The sequence below is a fragment of the Marmota marmota genome, unplaced genomic scaffold, assembly GCF_001458135.2.
Source record: "Marmota marmota marmota unplaced genomic scaffold, marMar, whole genome shotgun sequence".
NCBI classification, from domain to species: domain Eukaryota; kingdom Metazoa; phylum Chordata; class Mammalia; order Rodentia; family Sciuridae; genus Marmota; species Marmota marmota.
The window spans coordinates 4,077,546-4,102,663 of NW_026000171.1; the positions used below are offsets into that span (position 1 = coordinate 4,077,546).

The 25,118-nt window shown below is 39.4% G+C and overlaps 1 protein-coding gene across 2 annotated transcripts in view; it reads right to left on the minus strand.

The window, feature by feature from the left end:
- The window catches only part of Tigar (TP53 induced glycolysis regulatory phosphatase), a 48,582-nt gene extending 23,765 nt beyond the window's left edge, over positions 1-24,817 (minus strand). The window contains exons 1-6 of one of the 2 annotated variants that reach the window (XM_015500745.2): positions 24,642-24,808; positions 18,044-18,081; positions 13,156-13,277; positions 8,529-8,606; positions 4,556-4,666; positions 1,563-3,705 (exon numbers count right to left, since the gene is read on the minus strand). In XM_015500745.2, coding sequence (XP_015356231.1) covers positions 3,274-3,705; positions 4,556-4,666; positions 8,529-8,606; positions 13,156-13,277; positions 18,044-18,081; positions 24,642-24,673 — 813 coding nt within the window. In that variant the 5' untranslated portion in view covers positions 24,674-24,808 and the 3' untranslated portion in view covers positions 1,563-3,273. Of the gene's footprint in view, positions 1-1,562; positions 3,706-4,555; positions 4,667-8,528; positions 8,607-13,155; positions 13,278-18,043; positions 18,082-24,641 lie in introns of those variants that run through there. The other variant, XM_048787666.1, reaches the window with a different exon arrangement.
- Between the last annotated feature and the right edge of the window lie 301 nt (positions 24,818-25,118).

Consider the following 25,118-nt stretch of genomic DNA (forward strand, 5'->3'; position numbering starts at 1 on the left):
TTCCACTCCCATCCCATTCCCTTTTCCAGGCAAACCTCCCAAGCATGGTTCCTCCTGGGGCCTTTGTGCTGTCTGTGGGAAGGTTCTTCCAGAGATCATTAGAGCTCACTCCCCTGCCTGTATATGCTGGTACCACCTCAGTCCTTCCTGTTCATCCTGAACAAAGCTTCACATCTCCCTCCAGGCCCCATTCCCCAGCTTTCTTCTTTTTCTTCATAGCACTCACTGCTGTCTTCCTTAACTCTAAATTCCACAAAGATGAGGACTGTATTTTGAGCTCCTTGCTTCATATTCACAGTTCTTATAATAGCTCTGAGTTCTTATGCTATCCTAGGATGTACATGCCATACTCAAAAAATATTTACTGAATGACTTGATAAGTAAAGAAATGTGATTAAAAAAAATTGCAACTGAAATTTTCTGAAAACCAAATGATTCTAAAATTCATATGAACAAAGGTATACAGATAACACAAAGATGACCATAAAAATGAAGAAGAGGAAGTACTCACCCTGTGAGACATTCAGTTGCAAAACCACAGTAAGACACGGATGTGGAAATACAGAGCGCTAAGACAGAAGAGTCCACAGAGAGGCACAGATGGATGTATAAGGGAGTGACAATGATGAATCACAGGACAGGAGACTCTTTATTTTTATTCATTTATTTTATTTTATTTGAGATGAGGTCTTGCTATGTTGCCCACAGTCTTGAATTCCTGGGCTCAAGTGTTCCTCCCACCTCAGCCTCCTGAGTACTGGGGACTACAGGTGCACTACCATGCCTGGCTAGGAACAGACTTGCAAAAATGCGCTGGGGTGGGCTGGGGTTGTGACTCAGCGGTAGAGTGCCTGCCTAGCAAGTGAAAGGCCCTAGGTTCGATCCTCACCACCACATAAAAATAAATAAAGTTTTGTGCCCAACTACAACTAAAAAATAAATATTAAAAAAATGTGCTGGGGTAACTGTTTCACCCACATGGAAAACAACATAAAACTGAATCTATACTTTATACTTAAAAAAAATAAAATCCAGGTAATTTTAAAATTTGACATTCAAAAACCCTCTAAAAATATAAGGGAAAAGAAAGAAGATTATTCCACGATTTCATCATGGAAAAGGCTTCTTCAAGATCCAAGTGCACACACACATAAAAGGACAAGATATACTGGTTTGACTTGAACAAGCCAATAGAAAACCAGGCAAAGAACATAAACCAGTGAATCAGCAATCCAAGGAGACCGAAACTGTCATTCATTTGAAAAAAAAAAAAAAAAAAAGCCCAGGCTCATTAACAATCACAGAAAAACTTAATAAAATAGTGAGATACTGTTTTTCACTCAGAAGATTAGCAAAAACCAGTTAGATGGTACCGAGTATTGACAAGATATGGAAGGGAGGCATTCTTGGTACTGCCAGTGGCATTGACAAGTAGCACAGCCACCATGAAGAGACATCTGGCACAATTTCCACTCTGCACAAGGAGCCAGACTAAAGATTCTTCCTTGTGATAGTGTTTCAATGGAGAAATACTGAAGAGACCTAAATGTCCACTCGTAGAATAATAAACCAAATGTGCTATATTTATTCATGAGAGTACAGTGGTTATAATTAACTAGGTCTATATATATCAACATAGAGAGTGCCCCAACACAGAATAGGTAAAAATAAAGAACACAGACAGCTCGATGATATTTATGTACATTTCTAAAGCACCAAACAATACTGCTGCCTCGCAGACACGGGGTGAACATGAGAAGAAGAGATGAACACAGACACTCACTCACTGCAGTGATCGCCTCTGCAGGGGAACAGCACTGTGAGAATTAATTAAAGGAAACTCTTCTTACATCTCAATGTAAGAAGGAAAAAAAAAAGAGAAAGGAATTACTTTGGGACGGTGAGAATAAGGATATTATTTGTTCTTTTAGGCTATCATTTCAAGTACTTATTTCTAGTGTACTTCCTCCAGTGCTCAAATTCACACCCTGTTTCCAAACTTGGCAGAAAACATGGTAGTTGTGGACACACCAAGAATGCTGAAATATACAACTTTACAAAAGATTTAAATGATATTCAAAGGAGATATCAACCAAAAGTAATTTTAGCCTTAACTGACAGGTTTAGCATTCATCCTCTTGTAAGCTGAAATTTATGGCACTCAGCAACATGATTACTTAAAGCAAACTACTTGTAAGACACTGCCTTCATTTAGACAAGGACTTTTGAAGGACCAAGCTGATGTCCAAATTAGGTTAGTCAAAATTCCTTTCCTCCAGCGCCATCTTGTGGAAAGCAGAGGTAACTTCATTTGTACCTTCCATAAAAAACCACAGTTGCCCCATGCTTTTCAATGAAGCTCCCTCTAGATTCTGAGGTTCCCACACAGTTGATAGTTCCACTATCAACTGTTCACTTTCTCTGGAGCCTTCCCCAAACTGGAAATTCTTCAGCCTACAGGTTAAAGAAGAAGCAAGTGGATAGTGGTCTTTACTCTCTGAGTCAAACTTTTTTGGAGGACTTTCTTGGCTTCCACTGACTTTGTGTTTTGCAAGATAAAAGAGCACACTGTTCTTTTACCTTCTGCTCAGAGCTTCCATCTGTAATGTGTTTTAGTAAATGATGTCTTAACCTCCTCCCCCAGGTTGCTCTGCACTAATAATCTGCATTCATCTACATTTCAAGCCCTCTTGAAAAAAAAAAAAAATCCAACAGTTTGTTTCTAAGTAAAAGATTTTAGTGTCATTTTATCATTTTACTTTATACATAGACTTATAATGGTATGAATTTTCCATTTAAAGAACTTTTCTTTCAAAATATAACAGTAACTATAAATATGCAATGGGAAATATAAATAGTTCTTTCTTTCAAGACTTGGATGTGATAGTAAAAAATAAACATTATCTTACCAAGAATCAATCAATGAAATAGCCTAATTTTTTCATTAAAGAACAAACACACAAACAAACATTTTTTAAAAGGGGGAAAAAATTTCTATAGCAAGGATGTGAATCCCCCAATTGCAACACTGAGTTCCTTCCATTTATCACTCAGAGATGGGATCAAGCAGGGTGGAAAACGCAGGCTGCACTCAAGACAACATAAGTCAATTCTACATGGCTTTCCACTACTGTGTGATGTGGCCGACATTCCAGAAGAGTTTATAATATGATTTTTAACTATTTCCGAATTAGCACTAGCAAAGGACGGAAATAAAGTAAGCCAAAGGCACTCCCTTCAGAAGCTCAAAACTGTTAGAATTTTGACGCAGATCTAAACCGAGAGTGTTTTGGTCACTTCATTTAGATGATCCTGTAGGTTCATACAAACACACTTCGGTATAGGTTCTTTTCCTTTCTCAAAGCTTATGATGAAGAGACTGATCCCAGTATTGGGACTGACTGACGAAAGTTCAAATTTTCTCAGAGATGCTGGTAAGGAACACTTAAGGTCAGTCAGAAAATAACCAAACAGGCTTCTCATGTAAGCACCATGACTCACGACTAAGACACTGGCCACTAATCCTGGAGCGCCACTGTCGGAATTAACTTCAGAGCTGTAGTTTGTTTCTAAAGGAAATCTCTCTGCCAAAGAAGTTTCCAGATTGTTGCTTGGAGCTCCTGGAGAAAACTGTTGCTTTTGATCTGCTTCTTTCATGATTAGCTGACACAGAAATTCAAAAAACTGTTTTCCACGCATTTCCACCTTATAAGGAAAGAAAGAAAATGTGAAATAAACGGACATTAATGATCTCCTGAAAACATAAACATGACATAACTGCCTGCTTTTCTAATGGGTCAATGTAAGGACACCTAAGTAGATGAATCTCAATCTATATTTCCGATCATTCAGTCGGGGCTTTCACAGGTACAAGAAAGTGCCTACCACATTTCTGGAGGCAAACCAGGGATACAGATGAGTAGGATATTGTTCTAATTTCTGACTTCAGAGCACTAGGTTAAGGAAATCTACAAGTGAACAGAAAGCCATAAAATCATGTTCACCAAGAAACTATGTGGCACTTCAATTCAGCTGGAACAACAACAAATCTTTTTCTTACTAAGGTAATAGAGTTTATCAGAAAATTACAAAGATAAAGAATAGAGGGAAAATTATCAATAACACAATTCAAAGATGATGACTTATTAGAAGTGTGAGCACTTGAGGATGTCACTCAAGAGCTGCTGGGCAGCAGTGGCCAGAGTTCATGTCCAGAATGACCTGGCCCTTGAGTGATTTGCTTATTCCCCCTGAACACCACTGCTGCTCGCTACTGCTTCACAAACAATTTTTTCTTAGATATACCATAAAAGAGGAGGTTTCCTTAAATTCATGATCAGTAATGGCTGCTAACTTAGCAGCAAATGAGAAAGAGAGGATGCCTTAAAAAGGAGAAAAGAAATAACATCATGCAGAGTTGTGTTATAAACAAAGCAACTTTTGAATTGCTTGGCTATAATTCACAAACGTCTAATTTACAAGTGAGTCAGATTCATCCATTCTGACAATGTTAAGTCCCCCAACTTGGCAGCTCGGGTCAGTGGTACGTACATACCTGGTCTAACGTCTCTCCTCCGGGAGGTGTAAAGAAAGGGCATTCTTCCCCAGCTTCTTTGGCCATGTTCCTCAGGTCACTTAGAGGCTTGCCTTCCGCAGCCCCATATTTCTGTCATGGTCCAACAGACAAAGGTGCCTCAGGTGAATTTGCAAGACAACAATTCAGTTCAGACTTTTGGCCAATTGAGATGGCTCCATGAATAAGCTTAGTTTCCTATATTATTTTAGTATCCTCTCTCTTCCCGATAACAGGAACGTATTCAGTATCATAGGAGGCCATGAAGCCTTAGAAAATACAACAGAAACCTGAGTGGTACACTATGTCCAAAGAGGGTTGTATGGAAGAAGTCATTGAAGCTAAGTAGACGGCGGGGCTTTACTGAATAAATACAAGGTCAGGCTCAGACTCCTGGGCTAGAGAACACATGCAAGGCACCATGCTGGCCACCTCCCATCCACACACTCTCTCACTTGGTCTTAATAAGAGAATTCTGAAGCAGGTATAAAAGTATTTCTCCACGTTTATAAGGGAGGAAGCCAAGTTTCGAGGAGGTTAAACAAATAGCCTCACTTTCACAGACAACAGCAAAGTTAAAATCCAAGTCCAAATTGCTAGCTTTCTAGGCGCATGAAGACTGAGCCCAAGCACAGGACATACAAGTCATAAATGAAATCAAAGGGCCAAGAAACATGGGGAAACTACCTCATTAGGAATCCCAAGAATGTAAAAACTAAATGGCACCATTTTTCAGCTATTGCATTGTAAAATTAAAGAAACTGACAACATCAAGTGTGGCTTGGAAATATTTTCTCCTAGACCACTCATGGAAATATAAGTTGGCGTGGCTTTTTGAAACGCCATTTAAACTAGGCAATTTAGAGTTAATATAAGAAAAAGTACACACTCAGCAATGTCCATTTCTAGAAGTATGTTAGATGGGTGTACCAAGAATGAACTGCAAAAATATTTATTTTAACATTATTTACATCAGCAGAAAATCTAGTCACAACCTGGATGCTAATTAGTAGTTGCTGGGTTATATAAATTACATAATATCCATTAAGCCACTAATTAGGTGATTATATCAAGGTGCATTTACAGGCACTGAAAAGCAGTCAGTACACAATAAATGAGAAATGCTAGTTTAAAAGCAATACAAAGAATTCCATTTAGAAAAATGCACAAGCAGGGGGAAAAAAATTAAGAATACACATACCCAAAAATGTTCACAGTGTTTATCTGGGGGTAGTATAGATTTTAACTGTATTTCTCCCCAAGTCACTTTTAATTCCTTATACAGATAATGGGTTGCTTGCATAATAATGAATTTAAAGAAAAAAAACTGTTATACTTTGCACAGATGATGCCAAAAGATCCTCATACCATCATCAGATAGAAACCCGTGAGTAAAATACCATTTTATAAGAATATATGCATGTTTTGCTACGAAGTCAGCCATTCTTGCAATCCTCAATGCCTAATTCATGTCTCCAGGTATATACAAAGCAATTTCTATTACAAAAGGGATCAGTAAGAATTATCACTTGCTTTGATTTCAGAGGAATGGAAACCTTCCTTTATTAGGTATCCTGAGTGCCACCATGAAGCAAACTGGGCACTGAGGCCACAGGGCTGAGCCCGCCTGTGCAGAGACCAGTGTGGTGAGCTGCTGACCAAGGAGCACAATGGAGAAAACGAAGGACACAGGCACACCCGTGGAGATGACTCCTCTGGATGGGGGAATCACAGAGGGTCAAAGCCTGACAGGTGAGTAGAAACTGGCAGATCGGGGAGCAGAGTGGAGCACAGGCCAGAAGTTCATGAGGCTGGCTCTTTTGCCAGAAGAATTTGGGTGATTCAGAGAAGAGCCCGAGGCCCATGATCAGCGTTCCAGAGTATGGACTGCAGGGCTGGGTGGCTATGTGATTGGGGGCATAGACTTGACTTCTGTGTGCTTTGATGTCTGCCATCTATAAAATGTGAATTAAAACGTAAGGTTTTTCAGTCTTCACCCAGTAGGTTACGAAGCTGAATGAATTTGCAGTGCTTGGAAAGAATGCTAGCAGGTGGCAAACACCATGCCAACGCCCAACCAGTACTCTGAGACTACAACGTGAAGTACCAGGGAGGAAGAGAAGGCAAGGAGGTGACAGATGAGTTTACACAGTACCTTGGGACCCAGGTTTAAGAGAATTAGTGAACCGTTCTGCAAAGGATTATTCAGGTTGCAGTTGGAGATTAGGTTTGAAAAGAGAATGCAAGACAGGAAAGAAGAGAATGACTATCACAGGGACTGAGGTAGGAGATGACACTGAGCTGCTCCAGGATGGCAGCAGGGGTTTGCAGAGAACACAGTAGGACTGCCTGTGGTAGGTGGTGGGGCATAAGAGACAAAGAGCAAAAAATCAATGACTCAACCAATAGGGTAAAGAGGAGCAGCGTGGGGTACAGGCAGAACACCCACTGAGCAGAAAACAGGTGCAGAGCATACAAACCAGAAACCCCACAGTAGGCAGTCTGATAGTGAACATGCAGCTCAGGTAAGAGATCTCAGCTAATCACAGATTTGGAAATCATTGGGATTTCACCAACTAAAACCATAGGAGATGAAATTACTCCAGGAACAGAGACAAAGTGAAAAAGGTGGCCACGCCCACTGATGATGCTTTCTCCTACTGTATGATGACAGGTGTGCTCAGGGTTCAGAGGTCAGAACATCTTGAAGAGTCTGAGCCCTGGTTCTCAGGCACAGACTGAGCCCTTTGTGCAGCCTTGACGATGTAGCTCTAAGATCCATTCTTAACAATAACAGAGAACACATGCAAGTTATGGGAAGCCATTCTTTAAAAATGCCCTCCACATTCTGTTACATTTCTGCCCAGGTAAAGAAGAGATTCATGAGGTGGCAGGGATGCTAACGGGCTTACAGGTTAGTATTAGAGAGCACAATAAAAATCAAGACTGCTCTAGGAGACTTGGATTCAAATCTAATGATTTGACTGTATGACTTTGCTGTGTGACTTTGCTACGTCAGCCTCAGGAAGACCCATTTCTGGCATACAAAATGGGCAATAGAAAAATCTATTTATACCTGTAAGGGAGGAGTAGGACTGAGAGGTGAGAACTTTTCACCTTTTACTCTAAACTCTTATATATTGTTTCAAGTTCTTACAAGTATCTCCTTTTATGATTCAAGAGGCTTATCCCATCTTATGTCATAAAATTTTAGTAATTTAAAAGGTGCTACATACAGGCTGGGTGTGTGGCTCTGTGGTAGAGCACTTGCCTAATATGTGCAAGGCCCTGGGTTTGACACCCAGCAACACACACACACACACACACACACACACACACACGTACTATGAGAATATGTAAAAGAATATGTGACTCATTTAGTAGACCCCAGTAGAACTACACTTGATTTTTAGCCACATTATAAAATGAGGTGGCTAGCTGAAATTTTATGATAAAGCATGATGTATAAATACTGCAGTTTGGATCAGGCATGTCCCCCCAGTGCTCATGAGTTTAAGAACTGATCCCCAGTGCCAATGTTCAAGAGGTGGGGCTTTGGGGAAGTGACTGGCTCATGAGGACTCTGACCTCATTGGTGGATTGATCCATGGATAACTGAATGGGAGGTTATGGACGCTAGGCAGGTAGGCCTGTGTGGAGGAAGTAGGTTATTGGGGACTATATTTTTCCCTTGGGAACTATATTTTGTTCCTGGCCCCTCCTCTCTATCCCTCCCCTCCCCCACTCTCTCTCTCCATCTTGGCTACCATGAGGTGAGCAGCTTTCCTCCATATGATGTTCTCACTCATCTCAATTCCAAAGCAATGGAACCAGCAAACCATGGACTGGCACTTCTGAAACCATAAGCCAAAATAAATCTTTCTTCTATGTTGTTTTTCTCAGGTATTTGTCACAGCAATGAAAATCTGGCATACACAACAAATAAGTCACTTACCCTTTCTCGAAGTCTTGAATCATATTGTACTGTCATGTCTTTGCAAAACAGGTTATGCTTCAAAATCCCATGCATGGTCTGCAAAGCAAAACACAACTGTTTCTTATACAAATGTTAATCACTATGAAACATCAACACAATACATGACACTTTCATTAACTAAAAACTATAATAAGATCAAAGAACAAGCAATAAATTTCCTGTGTAAATGCTGCCTCTTGGGCTGGGGATGTCCCTAGTGGTATAGAACTTGCCTAGCATGCACAGGGTTCCTTCCCTAGCAACACAAAAACCAACCAACAATAACAAATGGTCCCCCTTCTGTTCTGCTCCTCCTTTTGTCTCTCCATGACTGACTCTGGTATTTTCTGCTAAACTATCTCTTAGTTCACATGTTAGCAAACTATAGCCCACAAGCCAAATCCAAACTGTCAGCTGCTTTGTAAATAAAGTTTTATTGGAACACAGACACAAGTTCCACAAAGGTATTGTCTCTGGCTGCTTTCACACTCCAACAGTGGGGGTGAACAGTTGTGACAGAGAGCTCAGAGCCCACAAGATCTAAAGTATATATCACATGGCTCCTTATAGAAAAGGTTGGCTAACCTGTTCCATTTCCTAAATCTCCACTCAAGTGTCTAAACTGCTATTTAACATCCATTAGCCTCAACTGCAGTGCTATTTTTGGTTCTAGAATTTGAACTTTTGTTTAAAATTTACTGTTTACAGTTCTCTGCTGAGATTCTGGGTCATCGTTCACCTGTGTGTAACATGGGTGTGTTACTCCTGCGGCTGTTTATCTTTTAATTTTGCTCATTTGTGTCCATGTTTCCTTCTTTCAGTTTATCTGGCTAGTTTTAGTGGACATAAAACCCCGTATTTGCAAAACTACAGAAATTGTTTAAGTCCACATCTACCTTGCATTTTCATCCCCTCCCTGTAAGTTAGACATTATCATTACTGTCATATGCATGTTGTATTTCTTTGTATTTATCTATGTTATGTGTACCTTTGCCAATTTCTTTGCTCACTGATCTTTTTCTGAAACTCGGACCTTCCTTCTAGAATTATTTTCAATATTTTTTTGAAAATGCCTTGAGGGTCTGTTTGTCTGAACGGTCTTCACCTGTTTTCTAGAAAAAGTTTAAAACCCTAGGTTAATCCTTGCCCTCTCTCAGCATACTGAAGAGGCTGTTACTGACATTGACAGACCTGTAGACAGCCTAACTGCTTGACTAGTGAATGATGTTTGTCTTCCTTATTCTTTGGAATCTTGGCTTGGCTACGATGAATATAGAGGTGGATTTCTTTTGTATTTACCAATTGGGACTGGTTACACTTTCTGGATCTGAGATCCACTGTCTTTTAATGATTCTGTAAGACCAACTATGACCTCTTTGAATATTGCCTCATCCTCACTCTCTGACGTCTCCTCTTGAAAGACATTACAACTTCCCACCATGTTCCTCATGTCTTTCAAATCAGTCATGTATGTTGCCCTTAGGTCTACTGTCTTAACAATCATGTCAGCTGTGTGTAATCTGTAACTCAGTATATTCATTGAGGTTTTTCCTAACTTATTCCCTGCATTAAACTGACTTTATCGATACATATTTACAACAGTAAAATACATCTATCTTAAGTCTACAGTTCATTTGAGTTTTGACAAATTTATACACCCATCTAAGTGCCAAAACTTAAAATACAGAAGAATTTTATCACCCCAAAATATATCTTCATACCCATGCCGGTAAATCCTTCTCACCCCTGGCCCAAGCAACCACTGAATTGCTTTATATAACTGTACATCAGTCTTTTACCAGAATTTCATATAAACAGAATCATGTATTATGTTCTCTTTAGTGCCCGGTTTCCTTTGTTTAGCATGTTTTTGAGAGACTCATCCATGTTGATGCATGTCTAGTGTTCCACCTTCAGTACTGAGTTGTATTCCACCGTATGAACACACCACAGTTCATTTGTCCATTTACCTCCTGATAAACACAGAGTCTATTATATGGCTGTTACAAACAAAAGTCCTACTGAACAATGGTGCACGAGTCTTTGTGCAGACATCCGTTCTTATTTCTCTTGGATAAGTCTCTGGGACTTAAACTGCTGGGTAACAATAAGCATATGTTAAACTATTTTCCAAAGTAGTTGGTTTCTTTTACATTCTCACCTGCAATATGTGACTTTTAGATACTCTACAATCTTTTCACATTTTAGTCATTGAAATATTATGTTCAGTGGTATCTCACTGAGGTTTTAATTTGCATTTATGTGATGATCGAGGATGCCAAACATCTTTTCATTTGTATAATTTTTATTGTCTTTGCATGCATCTTCTTTTATGGAGTTCCTGTTCTAATTAAAATCTTTTGCCCCTTTTAAAGTTTGTCTAATTACTGAGTAGAAAGAATTCATATGCACACAGTGTCATATATATATATATGTACATTTTCTTCCAATCTGTGGCTTGCCTTTTCATTCTACAAATGGTACTTGCAAAGAACAGACAACTTTTACTCGAATAAAATCCAGTTTATAAAATCAATTTCAAATTAGTTTTTGTGTGTGGTACAAGGTAAGGGTTGACGTTCATGTTTGTTGTGTCAGCATCATTATTGAAAAAACTATCCTTATCTAATAAATTACTATAGGACCTTTGTCAAAATCCTACTGACCAAAAACATAAAACCAATAATTGACTATATAAGGGTAGTTCTATTTTTGGCCTCTCCAATTTTGCTTGAGAAAAAAAAAAAGTCTTCTTTTTAGTTTTCAAAGTATTTTCAATCTTTATACCTTCAGAATATATTTCTAAAAATTCCTGTACTCACTCCTACCTCCTTTTCCCCATTTTCCTCTCAGGACTCCCAACCAACATGTGTGTTGGATTGTCTGACACTGTTCCATACTTCGCTGAGACTGGTTATCTTCCTATTTTATTCTTTCTTTCTTTCTGCTCCATAGTAAATTCGGAATGTTCTATTGCTAAGTCTTCATGTTCAATGACCTCTTCTACAGTGCCTACCCTGTTAGTCCATCTTGTGACATTTTTATTTCAGGACATCATACTTTTCATCTCTAGATCAATCTGGTTCTTTTTTTAAATTCTAATTTGCTATATACGACAGCAGAACGCATTACAATTCATAATACACATATAGAGCTCAACCTTGTTCCTTTTTAAGATTTTTGGTTTTTATCTTCTATTTCTCTCCTCATTTTTCTTCCTTATTTACTGCTAGGAAGTGATCATTCTGGAATCACTACTGCGTGCCCTGTGTATTCCACAAAATCCCTGCACGCTGACTGGTGGGGACTCACGTGCTTCCCCACCCTCTGTGAGCTCTAGGAATCGCTCCACTTTTCCCTCCCCAGGAACCAGTCCTTCCTCTACAGCTGTGTCTTGCTTGTTCTCATGCAGTGTCATTCCACCCATACGCAGATAACAGTCCACCAAAGAAGCTTCTTTTTGGTTGAATTTTTAAAAATTTGTTCATTTTAGTTATCCATGACAGAAGAACGTATTTTGACATATTTAAGCAGACTGCTATGTATACTTCTAGAGTTCTTTCTCTGTCTAGCTCTTCTACTTCTCTGAACCTCAAATTTTAGTCACCTTAATATCCCCAAATTCCATGCTTTCCCTCCTCAAATCACGGGCACCACCGAGCTCTATTTTGTGCCCCCTACCAGAGTCTGGAAATGGCTTTGGACAATCCTGGGGCTCAGCTTATTTGTTCCATCTCATCTAGGCATCACAGAGCCACGATATGCCTGAAGTCCAAGGTCTCACTTACTGGATTTTATTTGAGTAAAAGTTGTCTGTTCTTTGCAAGTACCATTTGTAAAATGAAAAGGCAAACCACAGATTGGAAGAAAATTATAAATAAGTGTATTACATGTATATAATATATACATATATATAAAATAACATATACTTTTTTTAGTTGTAGATGGGCACAATACCTTTATTTATTTATTTATATGCAGTACGGAGGATCAAACTCAGTGCCGCACATGTGCTAGGCAAGCAGTCTTCCACTGAATCACAACCCCAGCCTCGAGGAGATTTTGCACTTATTGTTGAGTTTTCTAGTTGTTTACACAGGGAGGTAAATTCCAATCCTATTATTCCCTCATAGTTAGTCACAAAAGTCTCCTTCCATTGAGTTTTAATAAGTTGATTTGGTTCTTTTTAATAAAATCTGGGTGTCATTTTTATAGAGATCTGTTCTCTAAAGACATTTATATCATATCACATATTTCTTTATGGAATCAGAATTTTTTTTACTCTGCTAGCCTTTCTATTATCTGATGTGACTGTGGGTTAATCTCCTGCCTGTCATTTCTCCTGGATTTTTCCTGATACCTTATTTTTATTTTTTGTTAAGCACTTTTTTCCAAAGCTCCTCTAACTTAAAAATTAAAAAAAACAAAAACCAAAAAACTAAGTTCAACGAGAAGAAAAGGAAAGAGTTCACATGGAGATGAGAGAGTGGGGAGGAGGTGCTGTTATGTGATTTAATTCCCTGCGGGCTCTGGTGGCAGATCTTTCAAGCTTATACACTTGTTGAGACTTGGGACCTCTTAGCCTAAACCTTCACCCTACACTCACCTGCTTTGCCCGCGTGAGGTCGCTGGAGAAAGCATGAGTAAACCTCACTTTACTCATAAATCTACCAGCAGCAGCCGCTTGTTTAAATCCAGTCTCTGAAAGAGGTTCATCTATTCCTTGTCCTGTGGTGAAACAAAGCATTCAAAAACATAACTGAGGGGTACAGATAAAGCCACAGATAAGAGATCAGAAACTGTGCCTATCTCTATTTTAATGAAAGGTTTCCTCATGCACTTTTCCACACGACTTTTCAGAGAGCCGGCAGTACCTACTGTGAAGTTAAGCTATGATTCTATCAAGGCTCACAGATTCAAATGTTTTCCAAAGAGTTGTTTGCCTGATGGGAATAAGGTGATGCTAAGAACATCTCGGTTTTAGCTCTTCCCTCTTTTGTGTTTGCCCATGTCCTCATTAGTTGCATTTTATAAATGGTGGCTCTGACCCTACATGTGCTGCTATCATTACCTAAAGTTTTGCCTACAATATCTCCATTGTCCAAATGTTCAATATTATAATGATGGTACTTCTTTCTTCCCTGCCCCCTTCCCTTTCTTTTTCGTTTAAAAAAAAAACACTATGAAACCTACACTTCCTTCCAGAAGAAAAAGCAGATTGGACACTGAGAAGGGATTTATTATTACAGAATAATTAAGTGATGTATGCTTGGCGTGAATGGGCTCATAGAATGCAAGGAAATCCCCAAGGGACAAAGCCGAGCCATCAAAGACACCTGGGCTGAAATGTGAAAAGTGACATGGGAAATTTGGAGTTGCTGCAACATCAGCTCAGGTTGGAAGGGTTTCTGGAGGAGGCCTGCTCATAGGACAGCAAGGTGGGAGGACCAAACTGCACTGAAGCAAGGGGTCCTGGAAGGAGGCTACTGTCATCTCAGGCCAGTGGCCAAATGCAAATCCTGCTCAGAACAAACCACTCACAACAGAGGATAACAAGCTCTCCACTAATTTTAGAGCAAATAATAGTTCAGCCAAAGATTCAACACATACACAAGAAAATAATCCATAATGAATGAAGGAGAGTCATAATAATGAATGAGAGTCAGCAGAAAAAAAGAACAGATTTAGAATCACTAAGAATTCACACACTGAAATCAGCAAAGAAAAGCTATGAGATTAATTATGAATAAGACATAAATGTTATAGGCAGAATATTCCTGGTCATACCAGAAAGATTTCAGATGTGTTGCTCAGAGTAACAGGCATGAATTTATTAGAAGGGATAGGAAAAGGGAGAGAGCGGGTCCTCTCAGGAGAAGGATGGCATGCCTCTCCTACCCTCTGATTATATTGGGGGTCCCAGAGACGTTTCCAGAAAGACCCACCCAGGTCCACCTCTTGACTTTTGACTGACAGACAGCAGGATGACAGCAGACTTTCAAGTTTTCTCTGCACATGGGAACTCTAGGTTGGTTTGTCCTGTGCTGAGTGGTTCTAACTGGAACTTGTTCTTAGAGATGTTATGGTCAGGGGAATTATCCTTACCTTTCAGAGTTCTGGGATTGGTCTGCGGAAGGGTCACAAAATTCTCCCCTTATAGGGTAACTAATGTTTTTATTGGCATTTTAGGCCTGCATTTCAACTGCAGATAACAGGTTGTTATGCCAGGCAGGGCTGCAGGCAAATTGCTTTTTTAAAAAAGAAACCACATGAGAGTCAGCACACGAGACTCATTTTATAGAATTATTCCCTTAACCTCATGTTTCCACTGCTCACATCTGTCTGGTCCCTACCATAAAGACAGATTCAGAAAGATAAGCAATTAACAGAAAGCATTAAAAAAACCAGATGGCTTTCTAAAAGATAAAATAAATCTTTTAATAAGGAAAAACAGAATGCAAAGAAAAGAAAAAAAAATTCCCTCAGTGGATTGAGCGATGTGGTTGAGGGGAGGTGTAATGAACTCCAAGACAAAGCTGCACATACTACCCAGAATGCAGCACAGATACAAGGAGAAGGAATGTGGATATACTGGTGATGAACGGGAAAGAATGAGAATTCCCCACATGCATTGTTTTAGTTCAGGCTACTGTAACAAAATACCAGAGATTAGATGGCTTATAAACAACAAACATTCATGTCTCACAGTGCTGGAGGCTGGAAGTTCACAATCAGGGTGTCAGCATGGCTGGGTTCTGGTGAAGGCCTCTTCCAGGGTACAGAGTGCTGACTTCTCCCCTTATGTGCTCAAATGGCAGAAAGAAGGTATAAGAGCTCTTCAGGGCCCCCTTTTTATAATCCTACCCACAAGGGCTGCACCCTCATGACCTAATCACCTCCCAAAGATTCCATCTTTCAGAGATTAAATCTTTGGAGGTAGAAAATGGAGAAAAGGGCTGGGGATGTGGCTCAAGCGGTAGCGCGCTCGCCTGGCATGCGTGCGGCCCGGGTTCGATCCTCAGCACCACATACAAACAAAGATGTTGGGTCCGCCGAAAGCTAAAAAATAAATATTAAAAATTCTCTCTCTCTCTCTCTTTCAAAAAAAAAGAGATAATGGCTGAGTTTTCCAAAAATGAGGGAAGACACCCATGTACAGACAAAGGAAACACAATGCATATCAAATAGGATAATTAAAAAAAAAAAAATCTTCCTAGATAAACCAAAGCGAAGATTTTCGGAACAGTTATAGAGAAAGATGTAAATGTGGAACGCCACTTGACGGGCCAGGACTTCCTCACAGGAACAATGAAAGCCCAAATAAGAATAGATTAACATCTTCCAAGTGTTGAAGAACCGTCCAACCAAAACTGTATGCACTAAGATCACCTTTACCATCAGCCTAGCCACATACACCAGAAAACATAATTCTGGAAAGAAGGTCTGAGATGCAAAAGAAGCGATGAGCAGCAAAGCTAGCAAACACTGCCTGAATGACAAGTGGAGGCAATAATGTCCACATCAAGTGGTTTAAAAAAAAGACTAAGATGACAGACAATGATAACATAAGTTCCTGTATTTTTCGAGAGGGGACATTAACAACGTTATTCTTCATTAGGTGTTGTAGGGTGAATATCCATGTCTCCCCAAAATTGGTATTTTGGGGAGGTGGGCCTGTGGGAGATGATTAGATTTTAGGGTCAATCCCTCATGAATGTGATGAATGACCCAAGAGAAGGGACAGCTCTTAGCTGGGCCTGGTGGCATACACCTGTAATCTAGTGATTCAGGAGGCTGAGGCAGGAGGATCACAAGGTGGAGACCTGCCTCAGCAACCTTGCAAGATGCTGTCTCAAAATAAAAAGGGCTGGGAATGAACTCAGTGGTAGAATGCCCTAGTACAGAGGGAAAAAGAGAGAACAAAAGCATGCTCGGGCACAAGAGCTCTTACTGTCTGTTCTTAGTCGTGGGAGGATGTAACCAAAAGACAGCAGTCTGCAAACCAGGAAGCAGACTGGGAAGACCTTGATCTTGGACTTAGCCTCCACAGCTGTGAGGAAATAAACGTGTGGTTTCACCTGCCCAGTCCATTGTCATAAACTGACTAAAACGGGTATGAATGGGAAACTCTAAAGGCAACCATTAAAAGACCAGAAATGGTGGAACCAGTAGGGAAGGTAAGACAAGCCTGAGAAATAAGGACTTAAGATATAAAAGCCAGTAAGAATAAAGAGGAAGACTACAAAAAGAAGGAGGAAAAGAACAACAAAGGAAAGAAGTTCAAACATATCAGTAACCCGAATAAAGGCAAATAGACTATTACCAGCTAAAAAGATTATGTATATTTTTTAAAGAACTAAGCATCCAACTAAGTTGGGAGAAGAATTTAAAAAAAAAAAAAAAGAATAAACTAAAAAATGAATGTGAACACAAAAGACTTTTATTCACATTCCACGGTCAGCTTCTAATGAAGTAAGACAAAGGAGCAGTACTAAAGGACAAGGTGGTGGCAACCGATCAAAGCCAGAGAATAACTTGGGTCGAGTACAAGTCATTCAAAAGCAGGTTCATTTAAGTGTCAGATTAGTTGGTCTCCAGAAAAGGGAGTTAAGCACCCTGGGAATGAAAACCAGTTTATATTAACCCCAGGTCACTACCCCTCAAACAAAACTAAATGCTTTTATAATCACAGCACAGAAATAGCAGTTCTACCTGAAAGTTCACTCAGGATATTCTTTAAAAAGCTGAGCTAGATCACAGGACAACTAAAAACTTGGGGTCCATACTAACAGAACTCAAGAGGAAGAATCAGTTCAGAATAAAATAACGAGCACACATGAGAATTAAAGCTCTTGGTTACTATTAAAACAAAAATATCTGAGCTAGAAAATACCATTAACACCAGCCAGAAAACGTCATATTTCCAAATAGGAACCATTTTAAATCTAGACAGTTATGTTTTAAGGCATCTAGAACCAATATAACTTTCTAATCAGCTGACTAGGTCTCTTAGAAGCTGAATGTAAAGAGCAATTTGGAGAAGTGGTTTCTGGGGTTTTTTGTTGTTGGTGGTGGTGATGCTAAGGTTTGAACTCAGGGGTACTTTACCACTGAGCTGTCCCCAGCCCTTTTTATTTTTTGAGACAGGGTCTCACTAAGTTGCTCAGGGCCTCACTAAATTGCTGAGGGTACCCTTGAACTTAAGATCCTCCTGCCTCAGCCTCCCAAATCACTAGGATTACAGGCCTGCATCACTATGCCCAGCTGAAGAGCTGTTGTGTCCATTTAGTTCAGTCAAGAGATTTATTCCTCTTGGTTACCAGTTGCTCTGATCATATTCTGTGGCTGTTATATACTTTATTTCTGAAATCTCAATCTAAGTCAATCCCAGTACAGTGCTGCCCCCAGGCTACCCTACCCACTGAATCTGATTAATTTGCATATCACTTTAACACTAAAGCAGAGATTTAGAATAACAACCAGATTATACCAACCTTGAAGTACTTTCTCTTTGTTCAATCTTGTTTCCCCACTAAAATAGAAAGAGGGAGGAAAAAACTTTAATATCAAGTTATGTCATTTTTGAAAAGAAGAAAACTAGCTATGAAGGGTAATGATATTCATAAAGATCATCTGGATCATAACACACTTCATAATTGAACCTATAAAAATGCAATTCATTCTATAGCTCTAGTGATGAGCTCAAAATTACAAACTACCCCAAATTAAAATGTATAGATTAGAAATCAATCTTAAATAAACTGCAAGAGTATAATGCTATTTTTAAAATATTTATATATGTGCATACATTATTTTTGTTAAATAATCTTGTCGAAATAAATATATTACTCAAAATTACTTTCAAAGGCAGAACCAAAACATAAAGATCAGTCCTTATATTGCTGACCTTGAACTGAGCAAGGGAAAGAGCATTGGAATGGAATGGGAAAGAAGGAACATTTTGTAGTACTGAACACTATCCTGCAGACCACAGCACACTGAACTGAGGCTTGGACACTACAATTTTAGGAGTTAAAAAACAAAACAAATTCAAACAGCCTTGAAACAATGAGAAGGGTGAGAGGACTAGAAAAATTGGTCACCAGGTAACTGGGGAAATGGAGGTTGGAAAGGAAAGAGGAGAGGGGAGTACATGGGCAAGACCAGATGACAAGGTAGACCAATAAAAGCAATTCTCAAGTAAGTAAAAAGTAGAATCAAGGAGAATTCAGTTAAAACTCTTGTGCTTTAATCAAATGTTTCTTGAGCCATGACTAGGAATATAGACTGAGTCTCTGCGTAGACTCCTGACCATTGTGATCAATGGCTGCTTGGAGCAATGGATCTCAAACTTGAGCCTCATCAGAATTAACTGGCGGGCTTATTAAACCACAGCTCTGTTGCTAGGAACACCTGCATTCACTCATATTAAAATTATTTCTAACAGAAAAGATTGTAAATATTCCAAATGTACATTGACAGGAAGTTGGTTTCCCTAACCATAGCTCAAATAACCATTTATTAATGGTTTAATTAACAAATAAATAGTGATATATCTATCTAATGGAATAATGTGTAGCAAGCAGTGTCTTTGAGAGACTTACGTAAAGATACTAATTAAATAGAAAAATCATGGTATAGAATAAAATAAAAAGAACATCACCTTTTTAGGAAGGAGGGAAATAATATTTGGATCTGCAGAAGAAACACTGGAAGGATACATAATGAAACTAAGAAACAGTCATCTATGGGTAGGGAAAGAACAACAGGGAGAATTGTTTTGATTTCTAAAAATGTTTATTTATTAGCTTACAAATAAAAGTATGATATATACATAGAACTATTTACGCCTTGGCAAAACAAATAGTACTAATTCATCATTATTATCCAGAATTCATTGGGAATCCTAATGGACACAAAAGAGAAAATTAACCTCTACCCTGCAGATGGATCAGAAGCATCCAGGGCAAGTCATCTCTCACCTAGAAAATGGTGTTATGCATTAGATTCACTTTGTATCTCAACCTCATAATCTTGCTGAGATGAAGAATAAAAGAACTGCTGCTAAAGTTACCAAAAATGAAACACCAGTAATTTGGTAGTTTTGTAAAGGCACTTCCCACCATCTAATGATTTTGGCAAAAGGAGAAAAATAGCTGTGATGTAATGCGGGACTTCTTTCAGCTATTTGTCAATAAAGACTGCTACAAAACTAACTGTATTATCATAATCACGGCTTTTGCTTTTAACTTGTGTTGGGTATTTTTGCCTTCAAAACACTTTATAAATATTACACAGTAGGAATCCAAAAGTTGCATTTTCCCTAAAACTTTTATTAAAATTTTAGAGCTTTTATTAGCTTTACCAAGATTACATAAATCCTTGAAGCAAGTGTTTAAAATTAGTTTGGGGAGTGGAAACTAGATGGATAAAATAGTTTTAACTATTAATCCATTTTCCTTAACCAAAGCTTGGCTTATGACAGAGACAGAGAAGAGGCGGCAGCTGAAAGGTCAGAGGGATATATTTTGAAGGAGTCAAGAATAACACCACTCATTTTCAAAACTGCAGTGTGATCCACTTCCAAAATACAACATCCAACTCTGCAGGAATCTAAAGACTTATGCCAAGAAGTGAAGTCTTATGACGAGCCATTTATAGGCCCACAAATATGCATCATTCATTTTGTAGTTTATCATACGGTTTTTCACTTAAAAGTTTTTTTTTCAGTCCAGATTTATATTCTGTGGAATTTCTTTAGAAATCATATAAAGCTTAATTCCCCCATTATGTCCTCTTGAGGGATTCAAATCCAACAGACAATACTCAGTTTGCCATACCAGAGAGATAAATCATGGGAAATTAGTATATACTCATTAGTATACATTTTCAGAATAAATATGCTTTATTGTACATGGAAATATAAAACCTTCTGATATTTACTCATGAATACAGCTTAATTCTAATTCCTTTACAATTAATTCATTTGCAAACAGAAGATTTCAAAGGTTAGTAATATAGGGACTTTCACTAGACGGTTTGAGTGGAAAAACACTCATAAGGCCGGGCACAGTGGTGCATACCTTTAATATCAGCAACTTGGACAGTTGAGGCAGGGTGATCATTAGTTCAAAGCCAGTATCAGCAACTTAGCAAGACCCTAAGCAACTTAGCGAGGCCCTTAGCAACTTAGCAAGATCCTGTCTCAAAATAAAATATAAAAAGGGCTGGGGATGTGGCTCAAAGGTTAAGCACCCCTGGATTCAATTTCCGATACAAAAAAAAAAAACACTTGTAAAATAGCCAACTCATGATACATTTTTTGTTTATATATAGAGCATCCTGGTTGTAAAGGCTCCCCTCAGTTGACCACCCCAATACCTAGGAACCAATATCACAGTAATATAGCAATTACATATATCTTTATAAAAATATTAAATTGCAGATAATTTAATACTGCTTTGCTTTTTTAATGTCTAAAACATGACTAACATTTAACAAAAAGTAACTGCTGACAGAAGCAGAATAAGAAAGGGCAGTTTGGCTATGCACAGCTTTACTAACTGATCATCTTTAAGTCATCAAATGTAAATTAAATATACTTTATAAAAAAAAGTTTTATAAGTCAGTTGGAAGTGAAATGATGGCTTGCAAGTGATTGACTGCAAACAGTAACAAAAAAATAGTTCAAGGAACCAGGGCCTTCAACAGCCTTGTGTCGGGTGTTCCAGAGCAAGGGCAAAGATGAGGCAGCCACAGCCCTCTTCTCTCACTGGGTCTTGTGATCATGCCAGAAACATATCAGATTGTTGCTCAGAGAAACAGGTAGGAGTTTATTAGAAAGAACAGGAAAAGGGGACACTCTCAAGGTAGGAAGTGGGTCCTCTCAGAGAGGGGAAGGACAGCATGCTCCTTCTGCCCTCCAATTTTACTGGGGGTCCCAGGGAAATTTCCTGAGTCACGCCCAAAGTCCACCTCTTGACTTTTAGTTGATATCACATTTGCATCAGATTTCCACTGCACAGGATAAAGAATCAAGGCAACTCTGATTACTTTGACCCCTGCTGACTAGTTCTAATTGGAATTTGTTCTTACTGATTTTGTGGTTAGGGGGAATTCCAGTTTTGGAATCTAGTCTGTATAAGGGTCACACAACCTCCACCCCTTTTCAGGGTAACTTGTGTTCTTTTTGGCATTTTGGGCCCGCCCTTCTGCATATAACAGATCGTTGGCTGAGGAACATAACATATTCTGTTGACTTAAACCAGGCAGGATTGCAGGTAAATTGCCTTTAAAAACAAAACAAAACACATGAACTGGGTGAGGTGGTGTGTGACTTAATCCCAATGGCTCAGGAGGCTGAGGCAGGAGGATCATGAGATCAAAACCAGCCTCAGCAAAGCCCTGTTTCAAGACCCTGGGGATATGGCTCAGTGGTTAAGCACATCTGAGTTCAATCTCCAGTACAAAAAAAAACATGTGGGGGTCAGGGAAAGCATAATGGATCCAGTTTATAGAATTATCCCACTATCCTCATGTACCGCATTTCCCACCACTCAACTGTTTGTCACCTATCAGGAGATGATAATGCCAACCTACATCTGTTGGAGTTTTCAACAATGCTGTGCTGTCATGAGAAATTAATGGTAGATTCAAAGTTGGGAATCTTGAGCATTCTCTTCCAAAAATGATACACACTGGTCCTTTCACTTCAAAGTATGATGAAGAAAGATAAACACACATATAATAATAGAACAAAATTCATGATGGATTTAGTTGCTTTAAAATTTTCTTGCATTATAAAAATTATATAGTTATATATTATACATCATGAAGTTCCATAAAATTATTCAACTCTTTAACATTTCATTATATTTAACTATGTTGATTATCAAATTTAAAATAATTTCTTTTCCTGAAAGAACCACCAGTTGGTTTTGTGTTTTGGTTTATTTTTTACCTTGTTTTTTTTTTTTTTTGCTCTAAGAACTCTCAAGGCAAGAAAAGGGATGGAGGGGCTGGGATTGTGGCTCAGTGTAAAGTACTCGCCTAGCATGCATGAGGCACTGGGTTTGATCCTCAGCACCACATAAAAACAAAATAGATATTGTGTCCACCTGTAACTGAAAAATAAATATTAAAAAAAAAGGGACGGAATGGCTCTGATAATAAAGCAGTTAATCACAGCCCTCCTGATTATTCCAACACCTTTTTTTTTTTTTTCCATTTTCCTAAGTTTAAAATAGATCAAAATTTATTCTCATCACAACTATCTTATGGGCAGGGGAAGAGACTCAAACATGGCCAGTGATACTCAAGTAATCTTCAAATACTAGGACTTGACATAATAATTAAAAAAAAAAAAAAAAAAGGCAGAACACAATGGGCAAGTTGTTTTGGTTTGAATCCTACCTACCCAACTTGCCACATGAATTTAAGCAAGTTACATGGCCTCTCTGCCTCATTTTTCTCACCTGCAAATTGAGGATGTCAGACCTCAAGACTGTCAGATTCTAATTACACCTTTGCTTGGCAGCTAATAATTTATTAAGAGATGGTTTTTAAGTGATTTCCTATGAAGGCCTTTTTAATGAAGCACTTTTTAAGCAGAGGAAGGGAATGAAATTCACATTCATAAAACTTTGTCTATTAAAAATCTAAACAGGGATCACCTTACTTTTCAAGGGGTGCCTTAACTCAGACTTCCTAACTTCTAAATTTTCAATCATTTGATTGACACTGTTCTGGCTGGATCCAGAAAGCACTCCTATGTTGGGAAAACAAACAAAAAAGTGGCGTTAGTAATCAGGGATCTAGTTCCAGTTTTGCTAACCAATTTAGTTGTATGACCTCAAGAAAGTCAAGAATCCTCCCAAAGCTTTCTAAAATGGGGGGGTGGGGGTGGGGTGATAGGGAAACATTAAAATTTTATGAGTCCTCAAAGGAGAACTTCAGATGATTCCCAAGATTATCTTCCTATAAGGGAAGAACGGGAGAGAAAAGACCTCAGTTAAAATAGGGTTGACAAGATTAAATCCTATAAGAGTTCTTTCTTTATGACCTCCATGAAGGCAGAAACAGTATCTTATTATCCCTGTAATTCCCTCCACTGGCACACAGATAGACTATACATGTACTGTTGAGAACCAATTGCACTTTGTTGAGTTGTCCTATACAACTTATTTAATTCTTAGATGTTTTCTTCCCCTACCTTATGCCATACACTTTACCTTTCCCCATTTAATCCTCACAATAACCCACAGCAATAGGTACTATCATTATTCCCATTTTGCATATCAGGAAACTGGTCAGAAAGACTAAGCTGGTTATCAGAGGCTCAGGCTTCAGGGCTCTGTCCTGGAGGCAGATTCCAACCCAACTATTTTACTTGAAAATTTTCTGCTCTTGAACCGCACTGAATTACACGTCCCATGAACACTCAATAGGTGCTGAGAAGGAAAAAAAGAGACAATAACAGATTTAGCTCCATGCAATCTGTTATGATAAAAATATTTATTCTGGGTGATGGCGGTCTGCCAAGAGGCTAAGGCCCTCTTTTTTTTCTCTCTCTCTCAGAACTGTAATCTCTGGAGAGGAAGGAAATAAATCGGAAATACATGCCCGTGGAGCTGACTGCTCTGGTAAACCAAGAGGATCAGCAGAGTGGGAGAAAGGCAGTAACCGAAGGCAGAGAGCATTAAAAATACCAGCCACGGAAGGGCAATTCTGCAAACTCTTTAAAATCTGCTGGGGAGCAGCAAAAACTGCACAGAAGCCGAGAGACAGGGTTGTCTTTCTTCAGTTTTAGTTCTGCCACTAAGTTAAAGAGAACCGAAATCGTTTACTCAGCTACAACTGCTTTCTCACGTGAAACACCGGAGTGATGATATTTAAGACCTGCCTTCAGCACTCGGATGGTTGTGATCAGAGGGGATGACCCAGACGAAAGAACCTTGAAACATTCCCTTCCAAGTCATCCCTCCAAGGGCTGAGCCGGCAGGGACAAGAGATGACAGATCCATGCTCCTTCCACCCACTCCAAAATACTCGATGGGAAGGGAAAGAAAGGCACCCTGCAAGAGCAGTACTCACTGCCGGACAACGGTCAGGGCGAAGCGCGTCATCCTCACGTGGTTGGGGGGGAGGTGAAGCAGTGGCCTCAGCTCTGCGTCCCAGCCCCGCGCGGCTCCTGCACTGCGGGATCACCTAGCTCACACCACTTCCGCCACTCGACCGGCCACCGGCTCCGCAACCATAGGCGGAGGCGGCCTCTTGCGTCATCCCCAGAAAGCCAATCAGAGCGGCAGGAGACCTACAGGTCTGAGGAGACTGGGGAGTGGTGAGGCCCCGCCCACGGCTGTGGCGCTTGCGCTCCTGCGCGCGGGTCTGTGATTCGCGCGCAGCAGGTGCGTGGGGCCCCGCCCTCAGATAAGGCTGTGGGATGCTTGGTTTGCTTGCCGCCTGCAGACTCAGGACAGAGATATGGAAGGCTGTGATTTTTGGTTGATCTGATTGGAGGCTGGGATGCAACCAGTAATCTTTTTTTTTTTTTTTTAAATTTTTTATTGT